Source organism: Paramormyrops kingsleyae, chromosome 19, assembly GCF_048594095.1.
Source record: "Paramormyrops kingsleyae isolate MSU_618 chromosome 19, PKINGS_0.4, whole genome shotgun sequence".
Classification (NCBI taxonomy): Eukaryota; Metazoa; Chordata; class Actinopteri; order Osteoglossiformes; family Mormyridae; genus Paramormyrops; species Paramormyrops kingsleyae.
This window is the reverse complement of record NC_132815.1, coordinates 30,599,183-30,626,302: the sequence shown is the minus strand read 5'-3', so window position 1 is coordinate 30,626,302 and position 27,120 is coordinate 30,599,183. Positions and strand designations below refer to the sequence as shown.

The 27,120-nt window shown below is 41.8% G+C and overlaps 1 protein-coding gene across 5 annotated transcripts; it reads right to left on the bottom strand.

The window, feature by feature from the left end:
• LOC140581148 (chromogranin-A-like) lies at window positions 1–26,881 on the bottom strand. Of its 5 annotated transcripts, none has more exons than XM_072702997.1 (8): window positions 10,108–10,344; window positions 9,564–9,613; window positions 8,248–8,341; window positions 6,458–6,526; window positions 6,022–6,114; window positions 3,394–3,657; window positions 2,138–2,520; window positions 1–685 (listed from the first exon to the last, which is right to left on the bottom strand). In XM_072702997.1, the coding sequence occupies exons 1-8, from the start codon at window positions 10,148–10,150 to the stop codon at window positions 599–601; spliced, it is 1,083 nt and encodes a 360-aa protein (XP_072559098.1). In that variant the 5' UTR covers window positions 10,151–10,344; the 3' UTR covers window positions 1–598. The 5 variants fall into 5 exon arrangements, with proteins under 5 accessions (XP_072559098.1, XP_072559100.1, XP_072559097.1 ...); XM_072702999.1 differs by having other exon boundaries at window positions 1–682; XM_072702996.1 differs by lacking the exons at window positions 9,564–9,613; window positions 10,108–10,344 and adding an exon at window positions 26,644–26,881 and having other exon boundaries at window positions 1–682.
• Window positions 26,882–27,120: the final 239 nt, after the last annotated feature.

Sequence of the window (27,120 nt, the reverse complement as noted above, 5' to 3'; positions counted from 1 at the left end):
TTTACAGGTAATTCCATCTAGTTTATTGATTTTTGTAGATAAATCCCATAGCTCTTAAATACAGTTGTCATTTGCCTATTAAAAATTCTTATTTATTGCATGAGTTTTTCATAATGATTATTTCAATTAATGTCTTCTTAACAAAGCATAATATTTTATAAATAAATTTTAAACATTTGCCTGCAGACTAGATTCATTTCCTACACCCCAGCCAACACAGAAAATCATAAATATCTCAGGATATAAATATAATTAGTGCCACTTAGTATTTTTTGTAGCTCTGCAGAGGGCAAAGATCATTAATGAAGCAGACAGGGTACTGAGGGTGAGGAGGCACAGTGGAGAGGAGCTCAGGGAGTGGGAGGAGCTAAGGCAGCTCAGGGAGTGGGAGGAGCTAAGGCAGCTCAGGGAGTGGGAGGAGCTAAGGCAGCTCAGGGAGAGGAAGGGCCATAGAGGTGAACAGAGCAGCAAGGGGAGACAGGGACAGTACCAAAAGAAATCCCTCTTTCAGCAGCAGCCCGTTTCAGAAAGCCGGAGTGTGTCCATAACGGGGTGCAGAGGAAGAGGAGGGCAGTGAGGAGCGGTCCCTGCTCTGCTCTCAGCCTCTTCTGAGCTTGTGCAGCTTCTGGGCCACGCTCTCCAGCTCCGACTCGATGGCTGCCAGGCTCTCAATCTCCTGGTCCTGCTGGGAGAAGAGGAGGACAGGGGAGAGTACAGGTCAGGGGTGTCTGCACAGGGAGGAATGCAAGCGCAACTACAGCTGGGAGCCTGAGATGTGGAAAACTCAGTATCAGCCAGAATGGCAAATTTGGCCAGGATGGATTCACCTGTTGATTGCTGGGTATACAGTGCCAGTCAAAAGTTTGGACACACCTACCCATAGAAATGTTTATTTGTACTATTCTCTACATTTTAGAATGATTACAAAGACATCAAACCTATAAAATAATGCAAATTGTCCCAAGAAAAATTTATGTGTTGTGGGCGTGGCAGACAGCTGTCAGTTGGAACTCAGAATGTTGCTTGTTCAAATCCCTGGGTCGGCAGACTGATCCCACCATTGGGCTCTTGAGCAAGGCCATTAACCCCAGTGGCTCCAGGGACAGGCGGACCCTACTGTCTCCTCTATGCCAGTTTCATGAGGTGGCCTCCTGGGATGCTTTTCCAGCTATCGTGAAGCTCCCAGATATACTGAGCACTCATTGGCCTCTTTTCCTTCACTCTCTGGTCATACTCCTCCAAAACCATTTCTACTGTATTTAGATCAGGTGGCCAGGTATGTGATGCAACTAGGGTGACCACCCAATCCATGTCATGAGGGACACTATGAGCTATGACAGGATTTGCAAACTGCCATTCTAACTATTTCAATTAAAAAGACCTGGAATTAATTTAAGCACTGAGTTCTTGCTGTGTGTTGATTGGTTAGTCTCCAATAATCATGCATGTGTCACTAATGTTAAAGTGAAACAGCTGGATGAGTCTTTCAATCAAGGAAACAAACTAGTAAAAGTACAAGACAAACCAAACAATTTAGCCGAGTAGGGGAGCCTTTCATTAAAGTAGTTTGACAAACCTGAATTAGCTCATAGTGTCCCTCCTGACATGGATTAGGTGGTCACCCTAGATGCAACCCTCTATCACTCTCCTTTGGAGGCAGCTTGGTGTGTCCAAATTTTTGACGGGCATTGTATTTAAGAATGAAGTCTAGACAACATGAGACACTGAAGTGATATTTCAGAAACAAGCTTTTCAGGGTGTGGTATGAAATAACATACTGGATCCCACCGTAACTTAGATGGCCATGTAACTCTGCATGACCCTGACTATTAAGTGAGTAAAACATGAACAAGGTCAGCTATAAGTGTTCAGTGCCGCCTGAGAGACTACAGGCAGTATGTGCTTATCAGGAAGAGGCACCTTAGGGACACAAGACAGCTGCAGGCAAGCAAGCTGTTTACTCCCAGTCGTCATGGACACGGAAAGGCCTCCCCGCTGCTCTCCTGCTTAAGGAGTATCAGGCCATGCTGGAGTCAGATCTCCGCATTTGGCCAAAGCCCACATATTCCTAAAGTGAGATCTCCAACGCCATGCCACATTGCACATGCGCCCACTGGCCCAGGCAACAGGAACATACCTCAGCTTTCCTGCTGCCACTGCCGTCATCATCTCTCCGCTCAGTGGGCTCCCTGCGAGCCATCATCTGGAGCTCCTGGATTTGCTCCTCACTGTCCTCCTTGGAGTGGTGGGACGGGTTGAGCGCCATGGGCTGTTCTCCAGCTGTGAAGGTGTCATCACTACCTACATCCATCTCAGATGACTTCTCTGTCATTTTGACAATTCTGTTCCAGTGTTTGATCTGCTCTTCCTCATCCTTTTCTTCTTCATCTCCTTCTGCCTCACTGTCCAGTCCTTCAGGAGACCTCTCTGCATCCTCCTTTTTTGCCACCTCCTTCTCTTCCTCCTCCATGTGTTTTCCCACCTTGAGCTCTGCCTTATGACTACTCTCTAGCTTGTGTCCTGTGGGAGAAAAGTGTAGACTGGAACTCGACCTATCTTGGCCTTTCTGGGACATAGAATCACTAAAGTTCTCTTGAGTTTATTTCACTTAGGTTCTCCTTGTAGTACACCAAAAGTAGCCATGTAGATGTTGAATCCCTAATCTGAATCTCCTCAGTAAATTATCAACAGCATTAAATGGTAAGAGTGTTTCTGAGTATTAATGTTAATCTAGAGCGTTCTGAGTTGCCCCACTGTAGTCAGCCACAGCACCTGTTCCAGTGCTCCTATCCTGGCTGCCAGGAGGATCAGAGACTTAGCATTTGCCTGATTGAATTGCAGGGTTTTATGCCTATTTTGCAAGCTTTCTTACCTGGATCTAGTTCAATTTCCATTTATTTAATCAATCTGGTACCCTGCTGAACTGACCAGAATTATAATGGCCCTCAGAATTGCTGCCCCATCCATCATAGTGCTATTGCTCTGCCTCAGCATGTATCTCCCTTTACCAAGCATAACAAAGAGGGCACCAGATTGGCCTGTCAATCCAGTGGGTCTATGATTAATCTTTTTTCTACTCAACAATCTCAAATCTTCCTGGGCACACATTCCATATAGCTGTAGGCACTTATTGCACTATAATAACCCTCATATTTTTTTCAGCCTCTGGTCAGCTACAAAATTCATGGATTATTGCTGTTAGGCCACACGTGACAGAGGTTTGTCACATGTTAATCGAGCTCCTGTAGCCACTGCTCTTATATCATGCTGTGATTTGCTCCGAGACCCTGGATACAGATATCCAGTTTCTGCTGAGCAGACTAATGTTCTTAAGTTAGCTTCCTCTGCATTGTTTATTTAATGGGTAGGGTTTAGCTGGCAGGTTCAACAAACCTGTGTCAGCTTGCATCTTGTATTCCCCTGCAGCACTCCTAACCTGATCCTCTTCAGCTTCCTCAGAACTGGTCTTCCCCCTCTGTTTTGGCCCATGCTTATCCTCCTCCTGAGTTCTGATAACCAACTTTTGGTTTTGCCTGCTCTCCTGTTCCTTGCTGTTTGGCTCTTCAGATGCCTTGCTGGCAAACATTTCCTTCACATCCAATCTGGCCTCCCTCTTCTCAGTTGGAGCAGCCCTCAAAGCAACCAGCATGGATTGGTCTAAGAAGAAGAGAAGCAGTATGGGTTGGAGAAAAAGTACGTGTTTTGTCAGTTGAGAAAATGAAAAGTTGTGGCTATGAGTTTCTAGGCCACAAAGACAAGAGCACAGCGCAGCTTTACCTAACCCACTTAGCCCCCACTAGTGAAAAGCAAATAGGGCAACCAGTAGTGCATGTCAGGGAGGACACTTTGAGCTACTTCAGGTTTTAAAAACTACTTTAAAACTGAATGGCTCCTGTGCTTGGCTAAACAGTTCAGTTCCTCTTGTGCTTTGACTGGTGTGTTTCCTTGATTGAAAGACTCATTCAGCTGTTTCACAATAACATTAGTAACACATGCATGATATGGGAGACTAACAATAGAGGTACTGTATGCATAGATAGATGCATAGATGCATGTGCTGTGTGTAAGGTAAGACTATGTCTATGAGTGTATTTGTTTGTTTGTTTATTTATTTATTTATTTTGGTGTTAGCTTTTTTTTACTGAATGTTCTATGCAGTTGCTGTTACATAGATGTGCAACTGTATCTAAAAGTAAGTACAGTATAATCAGTCACCCCAAGAAAACTTATAATTTCTTGTTGAATTATAATACAAACTACGAACATTTTTGGTTTAAGATTTTAGCTAAAAGTAAAAAAACATCAGGCTAGCTCTTGACATGAAATATGGATATTTTCAATAAGATATACAAAGACATGATGGGATACTTTTTCGTAACGTATTGATTTTATATAAAACTGAAAAAGTCATTTGCTGTTTTATTATGAGTTTATTTCACTTTGGTTCTACTTGTAGAAAGTCAAAAGTATTCATTACCTAGATACTGAAAGTTCAACTAAGCATAGCCCCAAATCCGAATTTCCTCAGCAAATATTAACAGCGTTAAATGTGCTCCTCGACCGTTACATTACCATTGCTAATTTATGCGACAAATGCTTTGGGAACAGCCTGGTAACAATGGAAAAGTGCTGGAAATAATCACTAAAAACACAGGCCCATGATTCTATATGTTTAACAGTAGATCTAATACGTATTTTCCTGTTAAAACATGTTAAACAAAAACACTGTAGTTTGGAGAAGCAAGGAAAGCAAGCATTAAATACAGATTTTCCAGCTTTCAAATCCATGAATAAAGAGCAAATTGGCGGCTGACCAACAGTGTAACTTTGGATTGAACACTGGGGGGCTTGAAGTCCCCACCCATTCATCCTGACAATATGATTATTTTGGGTGATCGCATTAGCCTGTTCTAGTTATTGGGGGGGATTTACAACCCCCCTGTCCCCCCATAGTTTGCACCCATCCATCTGACCCACACTTCAAATGACAGATTTCGGTTTGTGTTCCACCCACTGTCTTTTCAGTAGCTGGTTATTTGCAAAATTATTGCTACACTTCCAGTTTTCTCAATTATTGCAAATTTGGACACATAATGTTTTCATATCCTCAAAAAATACTAGATAAATACAACCAGGGAGAATAATAGTTTTTACTTATTTAATTTTTTGAATAAACTGATTTTCTAGGTAATTCAACCCAATTAGAGGGCAATAAGAATTACCTGACTAAACACTGCCAGTCTCTAAAACCCTGCAGAGGTGCACCTTCCCATAGAATTGCAAGTGTTCCCTGCCTCATGAAAATTATACCTGATTCATAGACGAGTATCAAGGTTGAAACCATTGCTCACTGATATTGTAAAAGACCCCTCTCATCCTGGTAACAAACTATTTCAGCTTCAGGCAGAAGGTTCCGCAACATCATGGCCAAGACAGAAAGACCCACAAGGAGTTTTTATCCCCAGGTCATTTGACTCCTCAATCAGGACATGCCCCCTCTCTCTACACTGTATTATAGTATATTATTAGTACTTTTATACTATACTGGACAGCAACCTTCTCATGGTCTCATTCTCATCGTCATCATTCCATACAATGCACTTTAGCTTTATAACTGCATATCACACATCTGTAAATCTGTTTCAAATCTGTATTATATTCAATGTTCTATTTAAGCCCTTTTTATTTTTTTCATATCCTTTGTAACTAGTTGCACAGTCAAAAGAGTGGTTCAGGATACATTTCACTGCATGTTGTACGTGTATTGCTCCATTCTTTCTGCTGCAAAAAGGGCTACAGAGTGGCTGCCAGAGCCGTCCTGTATTCCCATCTTACACTCCACCAAATTTCAGTGAAACCTTCCACAATGCATATATATGCACTGTGGATTGTGGAAAGGATGGTCTGTGCCCCAGGTGCACACTGAGGGAAGCGCAGTCTGTGCCGCTCCCCCCACCCCCAACACACACACACATATACAAACACGCGTCACATACACACATGGCTAGGGAAGATTCTTACCTGCTAACTCTCTTGAACCCAGGGAATACCCCAGCATGTCAAACATGTGACCAGCCCCAATCGCATTCTTCTGATTGGCTCTCTCAGTGGCCCCTGTTGATGGCCAAAACAACAAGCGTGTAACAAGCATGTGGATACCTCATATAATCTCATATTTAATCAAATTTAATAAAATGCTGAGTGGTATGTGCTGTTAAATGATTTAAGCTATATTTGATTTCCTTTTGAATTTTTTTAAATGTTTCATTACCTTGAAAGGGTTTACTAATTAAGTATTACCAGTTAAGCAGTAGCAATCAGCTTAGGATAATTCCTTTCTTGGATTGAACATTTAGGGAATGCACACTGTGTTACTCTGCTGGCTCTTTAATGGCTGGTCTGATACATTAGACAGCAGCCTCTTACTTATGACACCAAGTCAGGTTTGAGGTCCCACCTTGAGCAGCAATATCCTGAAGCTCTTTCAAGAAGTTCTGGTGGCGGAGGATGGAAATGAGCCGCTCATCTAGGAAACACACACACAGAACAGAGGAGGGCCTGTTAATCTGTTAGCAAGACTCAGCTATGACCAGTCATTGATCACATTAAGAATTTTGCTTTTCGGTAGCTAATTGTGCTGAAATTTATAGTGAGTGGCTTGGGGCTCTACTGCAAACAGGCAATTAATGAACACAATTGCACTGCTGGGCCTCCGCTTTCTGCTTACCGAGGAAGAGCAGCAAACCCTCTGAAGGACCAGGGGGAACAAGAACTGACTCCCCACAACACCCTACACATGTAGCACTGGTACTTCACTCACCCTGGAGTCCCTCCTCCCTCTCCAGTTTCTCCCCTCTGTCAGAATCTGTCTCCTTTCCAGACTCTTCTGTCTGTCGAAACTCTGCCTCCTTTCCAGTCACTCTGCTCTCTCCTTACTCTACCTCCTCTATAGTTTCTTCTGTCTGTACAAACTCTGCCTCCTCTCCTGTCACTCTTCACTATCCAAACTCTGCCTCCTCTCCAGTCTCTCTTTTCTGTCCAGGCTTTACCTTCTGTCCAGACTCTGCCTCCTCTCCAGCCTCCCCTCCCTCTTCAGTCTCCCTCTGGGTCTCAGTCAATGTGGATCAAGGACTTTCTGCCAAACTGCCCACAAACAGTCAGAGTTGGCCCCCGTCTCTCCCCTAATCTGATACTCAACAATGGGACCCTACAAAGCTGCGTACTGAACCACCTCTATTCTTTCTACACATAGGACTGAGTACCTGTTTTCCTCATAAACACAATAATTAAATGTGCAGATGACACAACAGTGATGGGTCTGATCTAAAAAGGGGATAAGCCTATAGGGAAAAAGTCTGCAAACTGGCAGTTTGGTGCACAGAAAACAACTTGTCATTCAATATCAACAAAACCAAAAACCACCCATTAAACATCAATGATGATAATGTGGAAAGAGTCTCCAGTTTAAAATTTCTGGGAATCCACATCACGAAGGACCTCACATGGACAACCAACGCTACCAGCTTGGTGAAGAAGCCACAACAGTGGCTGTACTTTTTATGGTCACCTAAAATAAACAGCCTGTCCCCCCAACTTGTTTGTGCCGTTCTGTCTTTGCTCCATTGGAAGCATCTTTTTTCACATTTGCAGTGTGAAATACTGGTTTTGTTTGGATTGTCTGCTTATTTGTTTGCACTGTTAATTTGGCACAATTTAAATTTCTAGTTTGCACTTGTATCATTGCATCTTGTCATAATTCATAGCATCACTCTCTCTGTATGTTCTGTCTGCCCTCTGGAATGCTGTATGAATGAAATTCTGTTAGTATCTAACCAGGTGCACAAAATATATAAATATATACAAATAGAATAAATTATACATGATTTATTGCATTTGTATATATTTGTATATATTTTGTGCATCTGGTTAGATACTAACAGCATTTCATTGACTCTTTACCTGTACTCGGCACAATGACAAAGCTGAATATAATCTAAAAAAAAATCCTCTCTCTCCAGTGTCCCCTCTCTGTCCATGCACTGTTCCACCCATTTCCTCCCCATCCTGTTTGGTCTGGATTACATAACCAGCTCCATTGATTGCTCAGCACTGACCAGTGAATCATCTTTGCTACTTCACTCTCTGTTGACCTCCCTTGTCCTCATGCCATCAGTGCCTTAGTTTTATACTACAGTGACAGTTATATTCCAGCTCACAATGACCAATCCCCTTGCTGAAAACCCCTACCTGCTCTCAGGGTGTCCAGGCACTCCCGGCTGACAGGTTTGGGCCCGGGGATGGACAGAACATCAGCAATCACCTCCACGATACATTTCATCACCTGCAGAAATCAGGGATCAAGAGCAGAGGTGGATGTAAGGGGGTCGACACCCCTAGTAAATATATGGCCACCCCTGTAGCCACCCCATATCAAAATAATAAAACAATACAGATTGTTTTGTTTTCTAAAAGGACCCATAAAAAAGCACGGAGTATCATGCCCAAGCCCTTAAATATAACTGGCCCCTGATAGCCACCCCAATCAAAATGTTCTGCAGACACTGTCTGGTAAACTGCTTGTGAACAATGTAATTAACATACAAAATACACTCAATTCTTTTTTTCACACTTGAATTGCATGTGCTAGAGATCAGTACATCTGGAGTTTGATGAGTAGACTTTAGCCTGCTTGTCTCTTAAACCAAAGAACAGAACCAAGGCCAGCCTGCTCTATTGGCAACATAGGCAATTGCCTATGGTGCCATTTCATTAGATGCACATAAGAGTGAGTGAAAAACATCAAAAGAAATACCTCTGGTTGCATTGTATGATATTACAGTTTTAATATTTCACTACTTTTCTTGTTTGAACAGACACGACTTAGCTAGGGACACCTTTCCTCTGCACCAAATGCTTTGTATCCTACCCACATGATCAGCGCATGCTCCCCTCTAACCACTCGATGTATTTTCTCTTTATCTGTCTCTGTTCATGCAGGCAATGCACCCATCAGCATAACAGGTCAGCTTGTCCATTCCTCACTAACTGCAGCAGCACGCTCAACTGATATTGCAGCACTGGCACTGTTCTGTTCCCTTCCACGGAGAGGGATACAGCTACCAGGGCCATCCCTCTCTGTTAAAATGGAGAGCCTGCCAATAAACTGAATCAGTGTGTTTTCATTTGCACTAAACAGCATGTGGGAAACTGTGCCCATGTGTTTCTCTCTGTTATGTAATTGGTAAGAATCAGAGTTCTTAGTATTTTAGTCGAACCCGTGTTTGCCTTAGACCTAATTGTCTCTGACCCCCTTGAAGTAGGCTACATGTAGAGCCAAATCAAACCATCAAGTACATAAAACTGATCCGGAAATTGACGCCATGTGTTTTCTTGGTTCTTTTCCCACTGCCATTTATGTATAGTATATACATATATACTATATATATGTTTTTGATTAATGGGGGTTAATGGGGGTTAATGGGGGTTACAATCCCCTGTCCCCCCATAATTTATGCCCATTCAAAAGTTTAAAGTTAATAATAGTTCATAAATCAGAATCTTACCTTTACGTCATTATTGTCCATGTGATCTGATGTTACTGGTAAAGAAACAACTTCGGGATAAAATATTTTTTTTTGTTAGTGATCATTTTAAATTCCTCCTCAGAAACTTTGGTTTTGATCAGAATACACGGGCCATCTAAAACGTTGCAGTGTAGTTTTACGCAATGACATATCCTGCCAAAAGCGATTTAGATTATATTATATAAACACACTTGACACTGAATGCATTATTTAAAAAACAGTAATGGACCTAATACGCATCTAACCAAAGTAAGTGTATCGTGTTTCACAACGTTTTAAAATATATACATTTACAAATATAAAACAGGAAATTTAATCCGTGTTAGAATGATTATTACATCCGTGGAGTTTTGGTTTCTAGCTCTGTCCTTGGTGCTGAACTGAAAAGGACAGCTTCGCAAAAACGGAACGTATTTTACAGTAGACAGCGGAACCATTAATTGAAATGCAATCAAATGTCTCAGTATTTCCGACATAATAACTCATGTTATTATGCTCATAACATTTAGTAATATTTACTTACCATAATTCACAATTAATGCAAAAACAACGCATGCCCTTGTCATTTTTGCTGATGAGAGACGATGAGACGTTGTGAAGCACAGTGAATTTCCCTTAATGAATGAATATAATATTTAGATCAGCAGTGCATCTGTGGCTGCATTTATGTGTTTTTCCTTCTTTCTGCAACGTTTGCCTTGCTCCGCCGTCGTCTCAGGTACTGCTTAATGCCGCATCACTCGATTTATATGAATTTGTGGGTAGGAAATGACATCACCGAAAATAAACTGCCCCCCCCCCCCCCCCCCCACGCAAACCTTTTGCATATGAGCACCTAAAAGGTTTCACGATCTAGAGTAAGGCAACTCGGGAAAATTGTTACTTTGATTCGAACGTATTTGCAGCTTTTACTTCAATTTCATATAAAATTATAGAAAATGGCAAGGTGAAAAATCACTGCATCGCATAACGTATAGTTACTTAGGGTAAGGAACTGCAAAACCCACTTCAATTAAGCAGTTAACCTTGACAAACGTCAAATTATATGTGATTCTTTTGATAATGGTTCTGAAAAGGAGCATGGTACGTGTGGACCAGTAATTAAATTTCTTCACCAAGCGTAGTGCCATTAGTGATTGGAAAGTTATGTTCGATGTACAGAACCGATTCTGTCGAGCTCGAGTGAGTTCTCCAGTAACGGTGGATCTTGATGAATAACGAACAACATAAAAACAAAAGAGATTTGCGAGTGTTTCCCAAAAGCCTTCGTTATTCCAGAATTAACGAACAAACTACAGTTACACTTTGCTGGCTTCTCCCCAGTCTCCACACAGACTTGAGAACAGGAAGATCGATCCCCCGTGTTTCTATGGTGAAATATATGTTAGGTATATTATTGTAAAACGCATTTGTAAAAAAAAGAAAACAAAAAAACCCACAATAAATTATTAACAAAAAAACTATAATTTAAGACCACAACAAAGTAACCTATTGAAATACAGTGTAGCGCAGGTGAGATTTGCCTATACTGTATAGCCTATAACCCGAATTCCGGAAAAGTTGGGACGTTCTTTAAATTTGAATAAAATGAAAACTAAAATACTTTCAAATCACATGAGCCAATATTTTATTCACAACAGAACGTAGATAACATAACAAATGTTTAAACTGAGAAAATTTACCATTTTATGCACAAAATGAGCTCATTTTAAATTTGATGTTTGCTACAGGTCCCAAAATAATTGGGACAGGGGCATGTTTAAAATTTAGGTGATCAGTCGTCATTGTTGACACACCACAGCACAAAACAAAAAAATATGGCCTCTGCATTTAGCCCATATGAGACATTGTGACATAGCAGGGGACAGCTATTTCAACATCCAGGGAGCAGTACCTTGCTCAGGGTACCTCAGTGGTGCCTTGTTGGTCAGGGATTCAAACCAGCAATCTTTCAATTACAAGTGCGCTTCCCTAACTATTAAGCCACCACTGCCCACAATGGTGTAGCGTCTCATCTTCTTTTCAGAACAAATTGAAGACATCTGGGCATAAAGGTTATGAGTTTCTGGAGGTTTGGTGTTGGAATTTGGTCCCATTCTTGCCTGATATAGGTTTCCAGCTGCTGAAGAGTTCGTGGTCGTCTTTGACGTATTTTTCATTTGATGATGCGCCAAATGTTCTCTATAGGTGAAAGATCTGGTTTCTCTGAATCTTTTGATGATGTTATGCACTGTAAATGATGAGATTTGCAAAGCCTTTGCAATTTGATGTTGAGGAACATCGTTTTTAAAGTATTCCACAATCTTTTTACGCACTCTTTCACAGATTGGAGAGCCTCTGCCCATCTTTGCTTCTGAGAGACTCTGTCTGTCTAAGACATCCCTTTTATAGCTAATCATGTTAGAGACCTGATATCAATTAACTTAATTAGTTGCTAGATGTTCTCCAAGCCAAATCATGCTCCCGTGCCAACTTTTTTGGGACCTGTGGCAGCCTCGGTGTGTCCGGCGCCAGAATGTAGATGTGGTGTTTCTTTCTTGTAAAAAAGAACAATGGCGAGCAGCAATAGGAAAAGGAAACAATATTTCTCAAAAGAAATATAAAAACTTATTGTGGGGGTATAGCTAAAAATAAGTTTTAATAAAACAGTTACTGCAACAGTGGGCAGCCTAGCACACACAACAACAACAGTACAGCATCAGTCAGGGGAAATTGTTAGAGGTCCCAAGGACTTGTGTAGGCATTGGAATCACATCTTTCACTTGCCCAACGCACACTCTAAAACAGTTTGGGCTCTTTGGTTTGCAGTGTTTTACCTTTCCTCAGCCATGGTTTGGGGATTCAACCCTTGAATTGGCAGATATTTGCTAAGAGGATACCCAATGTCTCCCAATAACCAGCCACTAGCAAACGTACCATGCTTTGCCATTTGTCAAACTCCAAAGCTGGACCAGATATAAACACCATATGTGTCCTAGGCCATTTGGCCACAATTTCTGTAAAATGTTGTGTTATATCACCAGGGCATTGAACCCTTTTCAACAGGTGTAGATGGAATTCAAGAGACTATGTAATCCACTGTACAGCCACAGAAAAAATTAGGAATGCCTCTGTGAATTTATATATATATATATATACACTCACCTAAAGGATTATTAGGAACACCTGTTCAATTTCTCATTAATGCAATTATCTAATCAACCAATCACATGGCAGTTGCTTCAATGCATTTAGGGGTGTGGTCCTGGTCAAGACAATCTCCTGAACTCCAAACTGAATGTCAGAATGAGAAAGAAAGGTGATTTAAGCAATTTTGAGCGTGGCATGGTTGTTGGTGCCAGACGGGCCGGTCTGAATATTTCACAATCTGCTCAGTTACTGGGATTTTCACGCACAACCATTTCTAGGGTTTACAAAGAATGGTGTGCAAAGGGAAAAACATCCAGTATGCAGCAGTCCTGTGGGCGAAAATGCCTTGTTGATGGTAGAGGTCAGAGGAGAATGGGCCGACTGATTCAAGCTGATAGAAGAGCAACTTTGACTGAAATAACCACTCGTTACAACCGAGGTATGCAGCAAAGCATTTGTGAAGCCACAACACGCACAACCTTGAGGCGGATGGGCTACAACAGCAGAAGACCCCACTGGGTACCACTCATCTCCACTACAAATAGGAAAAAGAGGCTACAATTTGCACGAGCTCACCAAAATTGGACAGTTGAAGACTGGAAAAATGTTGCCTGGTCTGATGAGTCTCGATTTCTGTTGAGACATTCAAATGGTAGAGTCAGAATTTGGCGTAAACAGAATGAGAACATGGATCCATCATGCCTTGTTACCACTGTGCAGGCTGGTGGTGGTGGTGTAATGGTGTGGGGGATGTTTTCTTGGCACACTTTAGGCCCCTTAGTGCCAATTGGGCATCATTTAAATGCCATGGCCTACCTGAGCATTGTTTCTGACCATGTCCATCCCTTTATGACCTCCATGTACCCATCCTCTGATGGCTACTTCCAGCAGGATAATGCACCATGTCACAAAGCTCTAATCATTTCAAATTGGTTTCTTGAACATGACAATGAGTTCACTGTACTAAAATGACCCCCACAGTCACCAGATCTCAACCCAATAGAGCATCTTTGGGATGTGGTGGAACGGGAGCTTCGTGCCCTGGATGTGCATCCCACAAATCTCCATCTGCAACAGCACGCTCAACTGATATTGCAGCACTGGCACTGTTCTGTTCCCTTCCACGGAGAGGGATACAGCTACCAGGGCCATCCCTCTCTGTTAAAATGGAGAGCTGGACAGTAGAGCCCTGCGCGGGACTATTTTTTTAATCCCGCTCCCGCCCACTCCCGCTGAATTTCTAACCATTACCGCCCACTCCCGCTGAATTTCTGACGATTCCCGCCCAATCCCGCCCGCTGTCTCTGTCACTCCCGCCCGCTCCCACCCACGACAATCTAAAACCCGCCCAATCCCGTGAGATTTGCGTTGGGTCCCACGGGACCCGTGGGATCCCGCTCCCAATGCAGGGCTCTACCTGGGAGTACAGCAACGGGGCAGTGTGCCGCCTCAATCCTGAAGTGCCAGATTTGTGCCCGTTGTACACTATTGCTTTGCCGCACTTCACACAACACACAAAGTTCAGCTCTTTACCCTCTTTGTTTGTTACAATTTTAAAGTTTTTCCATATCTCCGATTTCCCCAGTTTTAGTTTTGTTTTATATTCTCCCTTTGCAATTTTATTAACAACATCAGCTGCATCCTCCATCCTGCTAAGCTAACAATTTTGGGACCCGCTGTCTATTTTTATCCCGCCCGCTATCTCTGTTGCTCCCGCCCACGACAATCTAAAACCCGCCCAATCCCGTGAGATTTGCGTTGGGTCCCGCGGGACCCACGGGATCCCGCTCCCAATGCAGGGCTCTACTGGACAGATCATATCAATATGGGCCAACATTTCTAAAGAATGCTTTCAGCACCTTGTTGAATCAATGCCACGTAGAATTAAGGCAGTTCTGAAGGCGAAAGGGGGTCAAACACCGTATTAGTATGGTGTTCCTAATAATCCTTAGGTGAGTGTATATATACATGAGAAACTATCAGATAAGTTAACGGTCATCTCTGGCATTAAAATGTCATTTCCGCCCTTTACCTGGCTGGTTTCTGGTCGTTCCCAGTGTCTGTTGTGTCACCTTATTCTTGTGTACTGCTGTCTTAGAAATTTTGAACCTGGAAGCAGCCTGCTGCTCAGCGTAGCCTTCTGCCAGCAGAACCACAATTTTACTAGGATACAGAGTGGTCTCAATTTTTTCTGCAGCTGTATGTCTGTGATGGCGTGAAAAGTTTTGTACACAGCAGCTTTTCTGAGGTCATGTGCATCACCTACGGTCTGCAAGCATCCACTGGTGGCATAGACAGACAGAACTGTTAGAAGCTGCACAGTGGGACTGAGGGCAAAATTCCAGTGTATTCCTCTTTTCAATTTATACTGTACCAGACCAAGGAGGCTCATTTCACCCCAGTCCAGCTGGTATTTGTCTATTAATAGTTTATTACTTAGATGTGAGTTCATGTCCACCCACCTAACAGCATTTAGACCAGCAACTTGGCTTCTTGGATTCTCAAACATCATCTCTGGTTAAGTTGCGGAATGCTCTGGATAGCTGCCATCGTTGTTGCTGGTAGTAAGGGGTGATTCACATTTCCATTTTAAAGGATGTGAGTGAATACATAGCAAGTTTGATTGGTTAGCTCATTATGTGCCAGTGTTGTTCAGAATTTATTAATTGTGCCTCATTCCATTCATGAATTGTAATTTAGATTGAATTGGTCACACTCCACAAGATGTTCAATTGGAATTTGAATGGGGCGGTCTGGCAACAATTTTTAACACAATGTTAAAAATTGAACCCAAGATTATCAGAGATTTTATAACATTTGAAGCATTGCTAATCCTCTTGGTGTCCAACCCGCCCATCTATTTTCTTATAGTTTATAGACCACCAGGAACATACATTTCATAATGTGACCTTCTTGTCTAGTACACATGTTAATGAAGTCATGCATGACTTCAATACAGTGGTTAGGCAGATTTAGGAAAACTTCTTATCACTAAATGCTCAGAAAACTGAGGTTCTGTTGTTCGGAGGTAGGTCTGCAGATAGGAATAGTATAATCTCTGCACCTCACTCCAAAGGGCTGAACCCTCAGCAGCTCAGCCCGTAACCTAGGTGTCATCTTAGATACAAGCCTCTCATTTAAGTCACATGTAAATGCAGTATCGAAGGCATGCTTCATACAGCTACGCCAAATCGCCAAACTGTGACGATTTCTTACTATTCAAGACAATGATAAATTGACACATGCCTTTGTATACAGTGGGTTAGACTATTGCAATGCTCTATTATCTGGCAGCACACACTGCACACTGAATACCTTGCAGCATATTCAAAATGCAGCAGCTCGAATTGTCACCAGGAGCAGGAAGTTTGAACACATAACCCTTGTTCTTAGTTCCCTGCATTGGCTTCCTGTTAGGTTTAGAGCTGACTTCAAAGTTCTCCTACTTACATATAAAGCACTTAATGGTCTACACTGTAAAAAAATCTGTTCAATTTACGGTAAATTACTGGCAGCCGTGGTTGCCAGAATTTCACTGTAAAAATTACAGTAATACTGTTTAATGTAATACAGTACATATTATTATTCTGTATAATAAACGGTTTAAATCTGTAGTTTTCCAGACATTTTCATATTAAAATATTGTGTTTTTTTAATCTAAAACTAACAGCTAAAAACCATAAAAACTGCAAAACGTAGCTGTAAAATGTACAGGTGTAGATTTTCCACTGTATTGTAGTATCTGTTGATTCCAGCCATGATGCCATGTCACAAATGCAGTCCAGTTAAAGCAATTTTATTCATAACCCTTAACAGGACTGTGAATCACACCAATCATCACAACACCTGCTTGTATAACAACATACAAGAACAAGCATTACTTCTAACTGGAGGAACAGGGTCACTGTACGAACAATGGGAACTACACATCTTGGGTAATTTATACACAGTCAAACACACGGGGATAAAGCTTAAACTTAAGCAGGGCACCAGTACAGAACACACAATGCATAGAACCTGGAACATTAACTACATGCATAACATAGACAGCGGCCATTGTCAGCACGACAGTGCGGCATGCTGGGACACATGCAAATAGGCCAGACGGCGCTTGGCTCACCCACACTACAGTATAAATTCTACTATAAAATTACAGGAGCACTGTTTAATGTATAACAGTATACCTTGTGCCCATAAACTGTAGAACTACATATGTAAAACTGTATTTTAACACGTATTCTCATGTCATTATCATGTTACAGATTATACCAGTAACTGAAGCAAAAAATTAATCCATGTTACAACTAAAACTAGTATTTTACCTGATTGATATTTACAGTATTTTCCCGTTATCATCTAAGGTATTTTACAGTATTTTTTACTGCATTTAAAAAAAAACTCTAACAATGTATTAAATACAGAAATAATTTGTATTTACATTTACTGTTCTTTTTCTATATATGACGGTATTTTACCTGATTGTTTTTTACGGTATTTTTCCGTCGCCATTTAAGGTATTTTTACAGTGTAGCTCCTGCCTACCTGCCAGAATTACTTCAAGTTTACAAGCCACATCATCCACTCAGGTCACAGAATGCAGGTTTCCTTGTCGTTCCACATATAAATACAGTGAGAGTGGGCGGTAAAGCATTCTGCTACAGGGCCCCTAAATTGTGGAATGGTTTACCAGCCTTTGTTCGGGATTATCTTTAAATCTCGACTGATGACCCATTACTTCAGTTTAGCTTACCTGCGACCTACCACACCATAACTATGGCTGCTGGTGCTGCTGTACATGTCATTTTTATCTGCTATGCTTGTCTGTTTATGTGTCAACGCATGTTCTGACCATCCATGCTCTTTGCCTTCCCACATGTCCGGGTGGTGCCCGGGGTGGGCACCATCTGACCTGGAATCCTGGTTCAGTCACATGAAGGGGTGACATCGCAAATGGGCCATACAAACTATATCATCGTGGGTGCAGCCTTCAGTGCTACCTGGCACAGCCCAACGAGGAGAAAAGACCTTGGCCACCCTTCAAAGGCCAACATGGATAATGGGCTCATTGATGGACTTTGCCTTCATTCTTAATTCCAGTTTAAACCTTTTAGCAAGCATGTCTACTCTTTTCTGTTTTCGGTAATGTCAGTATGCCCAGGGGCGGTTGGCAGCCAGTTGACCTTGGACCCACAGAGGTTTTTCTTTTCCCTACTTGGGAGTTTTTGGTTCCTCTCCTCCATTGTCTTCTGGATTTCTTTATTCAATTTCTTTATTTCCTTTTTTTTCCAGTTCTGTATCTCACTCTACTTCTGTTTTATGTATCACAACACAACCCTGTAAAGCACTTTGGGACAACTGCAACATTTTTATTTGAAATTTTCAGGCTAGAAGTGGAACTACTATATATCATTGCAATGTTTACGTTAGACCTTCGTCCAATCAGGTTAGGAAAATATGAAATGGTCTTATCTGGGCAGTGCCAACATCAGAACAAATCTGATGATCAGACCCAAGATTTTCACATGGGCCACAGGGAGGGGGGATGGCAATGCACATAGGGCTGGTTGATTTTCATCGAAAACCATACCTCTTTGTTTTTAGGCAGAATAGCAATGCACAATATATACACATTCTGGCTAATTTATTAGATACACCTGTTCAACTGCTTGTTGAAACAAATTTCTAATCAACCAATCAGATTACCTCATCCAGAGACAGAAGACCAGAAAAACACCTTATGTCAAAAAGAAACTGGGTCCTATCTTCCTGCAGATGTTTAACAGATCCTTGGAGATCTGTGAAGTCCCCTTCTGCTTCAAATGTTGCACCATTGTCCCTTTCCCCAAGAAACCCTCCATCATGGGACTGAATGATTACAGGCCTGTCGGTCTGACATCTGTGATCATGAAATCCTTTGAATGACAGGTGTTGGCCCACTTAAAGGACATCACAGGACACCTATTGGACTGCCTGCAGTTTGTCTACCAAGCAGGGGTGGCTTTCTCGAAAGTGATTGATCTTAGTGAATAATGAACCAGATAAAGAACGACGTAAAAAACGAGTGAGTCTACGTGCATTTTACATAACCCATTGTTATTTCAGAATTAACAAATTAACTTTAAGTGGTTTAACTTTGGTGGCTCCTCCCCAGCTTCCGCATGAGAAAAGCAGACTATTGATAACAGGAACATCGATTTCATGTATTTTAATGGTGAAATACATCATATTATTGTCACACCAGACATATGGAAATGTAAAAAAATAAAACCAATGATGAGCAGCAATAGGAAAAGGAAATAATATTTCTCAAAAGAAGCCTTAAAACAACTTATTGAGGAGATGGTGAAAATCATATATCATATAAAAATCATATATTTTAATAAAATAAACACTTCATTTATGTACCTTAAAAGGTACAATTACCTACAGCTAAGGGTACAATTGAGGATACAGCCCCAGTGACAAGCAAAGGTACAAATTTTTACCCTTTTTCTGAGAGTGAAGGCACCAGAATCACATCTTTTACATGCCTAAAGAACGCTCTACAGCAGTGTGTGTTCTTTGGTGTCCTCAGTCATGGTTTTGGGATTCAACAGTAGAGTCAGTAGGTATTCGCTAAGAGGATACCTGCTGTGTTACAATACTCAGCCACCAGCAAACACACCATCCTTTGCCATCTGACACACTCCAAACCTGGACCTATATATCATGTACTGTATATTTAAAATATTCTTCATGGTTGCATATCACTTGGACATTTAGATCTAGTACATTTAGATCTAATAACCCTTTTTGACAGGTGCAAGTATGATTCAAGGGGCTGCAAATATGTATAGGGTAGAGAATTCCATCCGCTGCTCCTACAATGCCAGGTATGGCAGTATGTATATATTTACCTTATATATGTACCAATGAGTAAACTTTATATTTGTATGATTGTATGTTAATAATTAAGTAATTGCCTATTCTTTTTATTAATTTATTTATTATATATATATATTTTTTTATTATTTTTATTTTATTATGTAATTGCCTATTCTAACAATATGCATTTGTTTTATGTCATCCCTCTAATTCCTTTTCCATGTGCATATATATTGTTTTTGCATATTTAACTGTTTATATGTGTTACTATTTGTGAGGAGTCTGCATGCAGTAGTTTTTCCATGGGCTGACAGAAGGATACAGTTTTGATCAGGTTACTTGATAGTCCCCCACAATGGAGTGAGGTTGCGAAAGCAATTAAGAAGGCAAGGGCTGCTTCAGCTCCTGGACCAAATGGAGTTCCATATCGGCTATACAAAAATGCCCCCGACATCTTGGTGTTTCTCTGGAAGCAAATGAAAGTGGTGTGGACAAAGCAAACCATCCCAAAAGCATGGCGGAGAGCAGGGGGAGTGATGATACCCAAGGAAAAGGATGCCACAAACATCCACCAGTTCCGCCAGATCAATCTCCTGAATGTTGAAGGGAAGCTCTTCTTTAGCATTGTTGCGCAAAGGATGACAACTTACCTAAAACAGAATGGCCTGATTGACACAACGGTGCAGAAGGCTGGGATACCAGGCTTCTCAGGGTGCTTAGAACATACAAGCATCATATGGCACCAAATCCAATCTGCAAAATGGGAAGGAAGAGACCTGCATGTCTTATTCCTGGATTTAGCTAACGCTTTTGGATCTGTCCCCCACTCATTTGGGCAGCCTTTGATTTCTTTCATATACCAAAGAACATCACGGACCTGGTCAGAAATTACTTCCAGGTTTTGCAATTTTGCATAACAACAACAGAGTATACAAGATCATGGCAATTACTGGAAGTGGGAATAATGGCAGGGTGTACAATCTCCCCGTTAGCCTTTACCATGGCGATGGAGGTGATCATCCAGGCTTCCAAGTGGGTGGTAGGAGGAGAACGCCTGCAGGATGGACAGCGACTACCACCTATTCGTGCCTACATGGATGACCTGACCACCCTGACCTCCACCATTCCATGCACCAGATGAGAAAGCTTCATGAGAACATAACATGGGCTCGTGTGAAGTTTAAACCCACCAAGTCTAGGAGTATATCCATCATCAGAGGAAAACTTATAGACCAGAGATTCTACATTGGTGAAACACCCATTCCATTGGTGTCAGAGCAACCAGTCAAGGGCCTGGGACGATGGTACAATCAAAGTCTTAAAGACTCAGATCAGAGCAATCAAATAAGGGAGGAAACCATCAAAGGCCTTATCACCATAGGCAAGCTGAAACTGTGGTGTCTGCAGTTTGGACTTCTCCCCCGCCTGATGTGGCCCCTAACAATCTACGAGGTCTCAATCACCAAAGTCGAGAAACTGGAGAGAACCATCAGCTCATATATCAAGAAATGGCTTGGCCTCCCACAGTGCCTCAGCACTATCGGCTTGTACGGACGTAATGCTTTGGAACTGCCAGTCTCCAGCATCACTGAAGAATATAAATGTACTAAAGTGAGACTGGACATGACTCTGTCTGAGTCTAATGATGCAGCAATACGAGCAGCTGCACCCAGACTAGCAACTGGGAGGAAATGGACTCCATCAGAGGCTGTGGAGCGAGCAAAATCTGCTCTTAGGCATGGAGACATCGTAGCGCAAGTACAACAGGGAAGAACAGGACTTGGATTTGGTGCAAGTCGACCAACTTGGCACAAGTTTAAACTAAAAAAAAATAAATCGCAGAGGCCTGATGGCATCTTACCTTTAGTCTTGAAAGAGATGAGGGATATTATTAGCCAACCTTTGACTTTAATATTCCAGAAATCGTTATCTGCGGGTGTGGTACCATCAGATTGGAAGCATGCTAATATAACACCCATATTCAAAAAAGGGGATAGAAGTAATCCAGCAAACTATAGGCCAATCAGTTTAACTAGCATTACTGGAAAAATAATGGAAGCTATAATTCAAGTGAAAATGGTAGATTACCTAGATGCAAATAACATTATAAAGGATAGCCAACATGGATTTAGGAGAGGTAGATCCTGCTTAACGAATTTGCTTGAGTTCTTTGAGGAAGCTACAAGTGAAATTGATCACAAAAAGGCCTATGATGTGATTTACTTAGATTTCCAGAAAGCCTTTGATGTTGTCCCCCACAAACGGCTCTTGTTAAAGCTTAAAGCTGCAGGAATTTTAGGAACTGTGGCAGCTTGGATCGAAAACTGGCTAACTGATAGGAAGCAGCGAGTAGTTATTAGAGGCACTATGTCACAGTGGGCCTCCGTTTATAGTGGGGTACCGCAGGGTTCAATTTTAGGACCACTATTGTTCCTAATTTACATTAATGATATTGACACGAATACATACAGTAAACTGGTTAAATTTGCAGACGACACTAAGGTGGGCGGGGTAGCAGATAGTAATCTAGCAGCAGAGAGGCTTCAACGGGATCTGGATTTAATTAGCGAATGGGCTGATACTTGGCAGATGAAATTTAACACAGATAAATGTAAGGTAATCCATGCAGGGAGCAGAAATATACAGTACAGATATTTTATGGGTTCCACTGAAATAAAGGTAGCGGATTACGAGAAAGATCTCGGTATGTATGTTGATGCTTCCATGTCCCACTCTCGCCAATGTGGGGAAGCAATAAAAAAGGCGAACAGAATGTTGGGTTATATCTCTAGATGTGTGGAGTTTAAGTCAAGGGAGGTGATGTTACACTTATATAATTCCTTGGTAAGACCCCACCTAGAATACTGTGTGCAGGTTTGGTCACCGTACCTCAAGAAGGACATTGCTGCCTTAGAAAAGGTGCAACGAAGAGCTACGAGAATGATTCCTGGTCTTAGAGGAATGTCTTACGAGGAGAGGTTAGCGGAACTGAATCTGTTCAGCCTTGAGCAAAGGAGACTAAGGGGGGATATGATTCAGGTCTATAAGATTCTAACGGGTCTGGATGCTGTTCAGCCAAATGACTATTTCAATATTAGTCTAAATACTAGAACTCGTGGCCATAAGTGGAAATTAGCGGGAGAACATTTTAAAACAAATTTGAGGAAGCACTTCTTTACACAGCGTGTAGTCAGAGTATGGAATAGTCTTCCTGCTATTGTAGTGGAAGCTAAAACCATGGGTTCCTTTAAATCAGAGCTAGATAAGATTTTAACAACTCTGAGCTATTAGCTAAGTTCTCCCCAAACGAGCTTGATGGGCCGAATGGCCTCCTCTCGTTTGTAAATTTCTTATGTTCTTATGTTCTTAAGGCTACACCCACTGAGAGAAGGAAACTGGTAGTGGAGGAAGTTCGGTGCCAAGAGGAGGCAGAAAGAGGTGCAAAGGCAGTATCACAGGTTAAACAGGGACAGTGGACCAGGTGGGTAAACCTAGAACATCGTAAACTCACCTGGAGAGATCTTTGGGAAATGGAAGGAAGCAGACTTGGCTTCATCATCAGAGCCACCTATGATGTTCTTTCAACTCCAAAAAATTTACATCAGTGGAGAGGAGATGACCCTACATGTGCAATTTGCCAAACACCAGCAACATTGAGGCACATCATGACCGGTTGTAAGACCAGCCTGTCCCAAGGCCGTTACACCTGGAGGCATAACCAGGTCCTGCGTCAGCTGGGTAACATCCTGGAAGAAAGGAGAAACATCACTAATGCCCTCCCTCCTCCAATACATGGATTCTCAAACACCACCCATTTTGTGAGAACAGGCGAATGTCCACCAAAAACATTGACAAGAGCGAACACCTCCCTCCTTGACCCAGCCCGGGATTGGAAAATGCAGGTCGACCTTGACCACAAGCTCATCTTTCCAACAGAGATAGTGACAACTACCCTCAGGCCAGACATCATTATGTGGTCAACTTCTCAGAAACTTTTGTATATTCTGGAACTAACGGTACCATGGAAAGCTGCTGTTGAAGAGGCATACGAGTGGAAAAGGTTGAAGTACGCTGAATTAGCTGCCCAGACAGAACAACGCAAATGGCGTACTAAAGTGTTCCCAGTAGAAGTTGGGTGCAGAGGGTTCGTTGCCAAAACTACAACCTGGCTCCTGAAGAGGATGGGGGTGAAAGGACAGGCCCTTCGGCAGGCAGAGAAGTCACTCTCAGAGGCTGCGGACCGAAGTAGCAACTGGCTGTGGATCAAGAGAAAGGACTCAAATTGGCCGACGAGATGACCGTTGAGGGGTAAAGACAGAGGGGAGCACACCTGGGACACTAGGTGTTGCTGCTGAGCCCTCCGGAGGTGTCGTGGGGCTAAATCAGCGAAACACTGAAGATGGAGGGTGCCCACCTGATGACCCCAATGATGTTGTTTTCCCCTCTCCCATTCAGGATATAAAGCAAGAATCCGTGCTGATTATTCAAGGGATTGTTCAATCAAGTCCTAGAAGCTCTAGTGAGCTAGAAGCTGACTGTATGAAATACTCTTCCACCATGGTACACAAAATGACAGTTAAATTATTTATATTTAGGCGACACTTCAAGTGTGACATTCATTATGAATAACAGTGACGCACAGATTTTCACTACTTTAGTTATGAAGGTTTTAAGGAAACGTGTGCTAATAACGATCAATCTTAAGTACTAGTATAAACTACTTAGTGCTAAGAGGCTTTTGGGAAAGCCACCCCTGATCTGGAACATCATTGTCCACATCAGCTTCTAACTCTGAACATCCTCCCTCACCAAAAACATCCTCATCGAGACAGCATGACTTTCTTTCTAACGTGCTCTTGTAATGGATGTGACAATCTGTGTTAAAGAAAAGAAAAGAAAAACTAATAGTTCAGGTGCATTTTAATGTGTTTTTCATATCTGAAAAGAGACACTTTGAAATGATACTTTAAAATATTTGTTATTCCTCCAGATTCATTACTGCTTAATTAATATTTACTCTGAGATATTTGCAATCGATTATTCCAGCAGAGTAACGTGTTTTGATTGATTGCTCTTGTCTTATGGAACCCGCCTGTAGGGGGCTCGTGTTGCCGACGGCTCGTTCATTACAGTTTGAACCTGAAGCCAGCAACACTGTCTCTCGTTTCAATTCTTTATATTTCCCCTTACAGGTAGGGTGACCACCTCCAGACAGACAAAATGTGGGACAAGTACCAAGTTTAAGTGGGACAATGTGGGACAGGCGTAAAATCTTAAAGCTTAAGATATAATGTCTATATATTTAACTAAGAAACATTAATTATTGCCCTTCAACACCATCAGAAGATTAAGACACTTCCTGACCCAGAAGTAGCCCAAAGTAGGCTACAGTTAAAGGCATAAGCCTATACAAGTCAGAACACTTTTGCAACCTCTTATCTTTATTAGAAAAGACCAAATTAGACAACTGTCCAGAGGACCAGGCATTATACAACTAAAAGTATGTTATTACTTTTGATCACATTAAAATAAAAATAGAAAAGGCACAAAAATATCAGGCCTGACCTGTATAAGTTCAACAAAATATTACAGTATGCATAGGCATATTTCAGCAGAGGTGAGTAAAGAATGTGTGTACTTTTGACAAGTACAAGTATAGATACCTGTGTTTAAAAACACTCTAGTAAAAGTTGAAGTACTGACTCAACTTTTTTACTCAAATTAAAGTGAAAAGTACAGGCTCTAAAACATACTTAAAGTATAAAAGTATAAAGTAACTTTGCGAAGGACAAAACCACCATTTTAGGGAAAAGCTTCCTGGAGTGCAAGCAGAAAAAAATTAAGTGAAATGAATACAAAAAGCTCCGTTGACCAATCTTTTCTAAACACATTCAAAAAATAAAACTGCTGTAAAAGATTGAGGGATTGCAAACTCAATGTGCGCGGTGTTCAAAAAATTTATTGGTATGCAAATAGATATTAGCCTACACATAAATATTATCCATCACAACAGACTTCAAAGCCTAGACAGTAACATTAAAAGCATACCCTATTACTAACTTCTATTTAACAGCAAGAGATCATGTGTAGGACTTTGAGTGCATCTATGTGAGAACTACCCACATCACTGTGTGTGTGTGTTGGGGGGAGAGGGAAGAGAAAGACACAGCCAATGATGTGACGTCTCTGCGGAGTTTCCGGTTCAATCCAATGTGCTGTGATTCCTATAAAACTACGTCGCGTGAGGTCCAGCAATCAGTCGTCATTGCAATAAACTCAATTTTGCCAAGAGCTGTTTTCAGATTATTTTTCATGACCTTCTCTACTCTATTTTTAACAGTGCCACGTGACATCACTGACACATCAGGTTGAAGGTGAAGAACTAGACCTTGGAAACCCTGCTGCTCAACAACACTCAATGGGTGCAGCCCTTGAATGACAAAATTCATGATGACTTTATCAACACTGGCCTGTGACACTCTTCTGGTCTCCCATAGTTTTGGTTGTTTGAAGGCTGGGCCTTCATCTGGCGCTGTGAGCCTTTTGGAAGTGAGGTTTGTGTACCTCTCCAATTGATTTTTGTGTTTTCTCTGGAGGCCAAAAGCAGGCACTCACACACACACACACACACACACACACACACACACACATTAGGACTACATTAAATAATTTTCTTTGAATAATATCTGGCTATACAAGCAACAGAGTATGCTAAATAATATTAGGTTATGGTCAGGGGCGGATTAACGCACAGGCTAGATATGGCTTAAGCCTAGGGGCCCCACGTGTGCCAGCCTGCAAGGGGGCCCCCATTGGCGCGGAGCGGGGCTGGGTTGGGGGGCCAACAGACTACTATAGCCTAGGGGCCTCTGTACACCTTAATCCGCCCCTGGTTATGGTAGTGAAGTGATTATGAGCTTATTTTCAAACTGATAGCTAGCTAACCTAAATGAGTAAACCAAGACACACCGTGTCGCTCCTAGCCGAGTACAGCATTGCAAACGTAGCCGAGCCATTATTACTAAAAACAAGGAATTAACTATCCATGACAAGAAGCATTTCTTACCTCCACATGTTTTTTGAAATTGGAAGGCGAATTCTTGAATGCCAAAAGTTCGTGGCGTTTTGGTAGACACAATTTACAACACATTCTCCAGGAGTCTTTCTTGCTGCCTGCGATTTCAAACATTTCTCTGAGGTAAGGCCAGGGATGCGGGAGGTGCTGCTGGTCTTCACTCGACTCTCCATCGCCCAAGGAATCTCCACTAACACGCTCACCAGTTTTATCAGTCACTTCGCTGAACTTCGCTTCTTGGTGCCACTGTCGCGAACGATATGAATTCCCACCGAGTTGCCGCCTGGTTTTATTTTTTTTTCTCTTACTCGCTTTACGTTCATCGTCTTGTGCGCGTAAAGACAAATGCACCAATAGGATTGTCTTTTCTGTATGTGTTTACATACGTTTCTAAGCATAAACCAATCAGTCACGTTGTCTGCATGGCGCGTATTATTGATACGAAATAGGTAAAATGCGTTGCAAAAT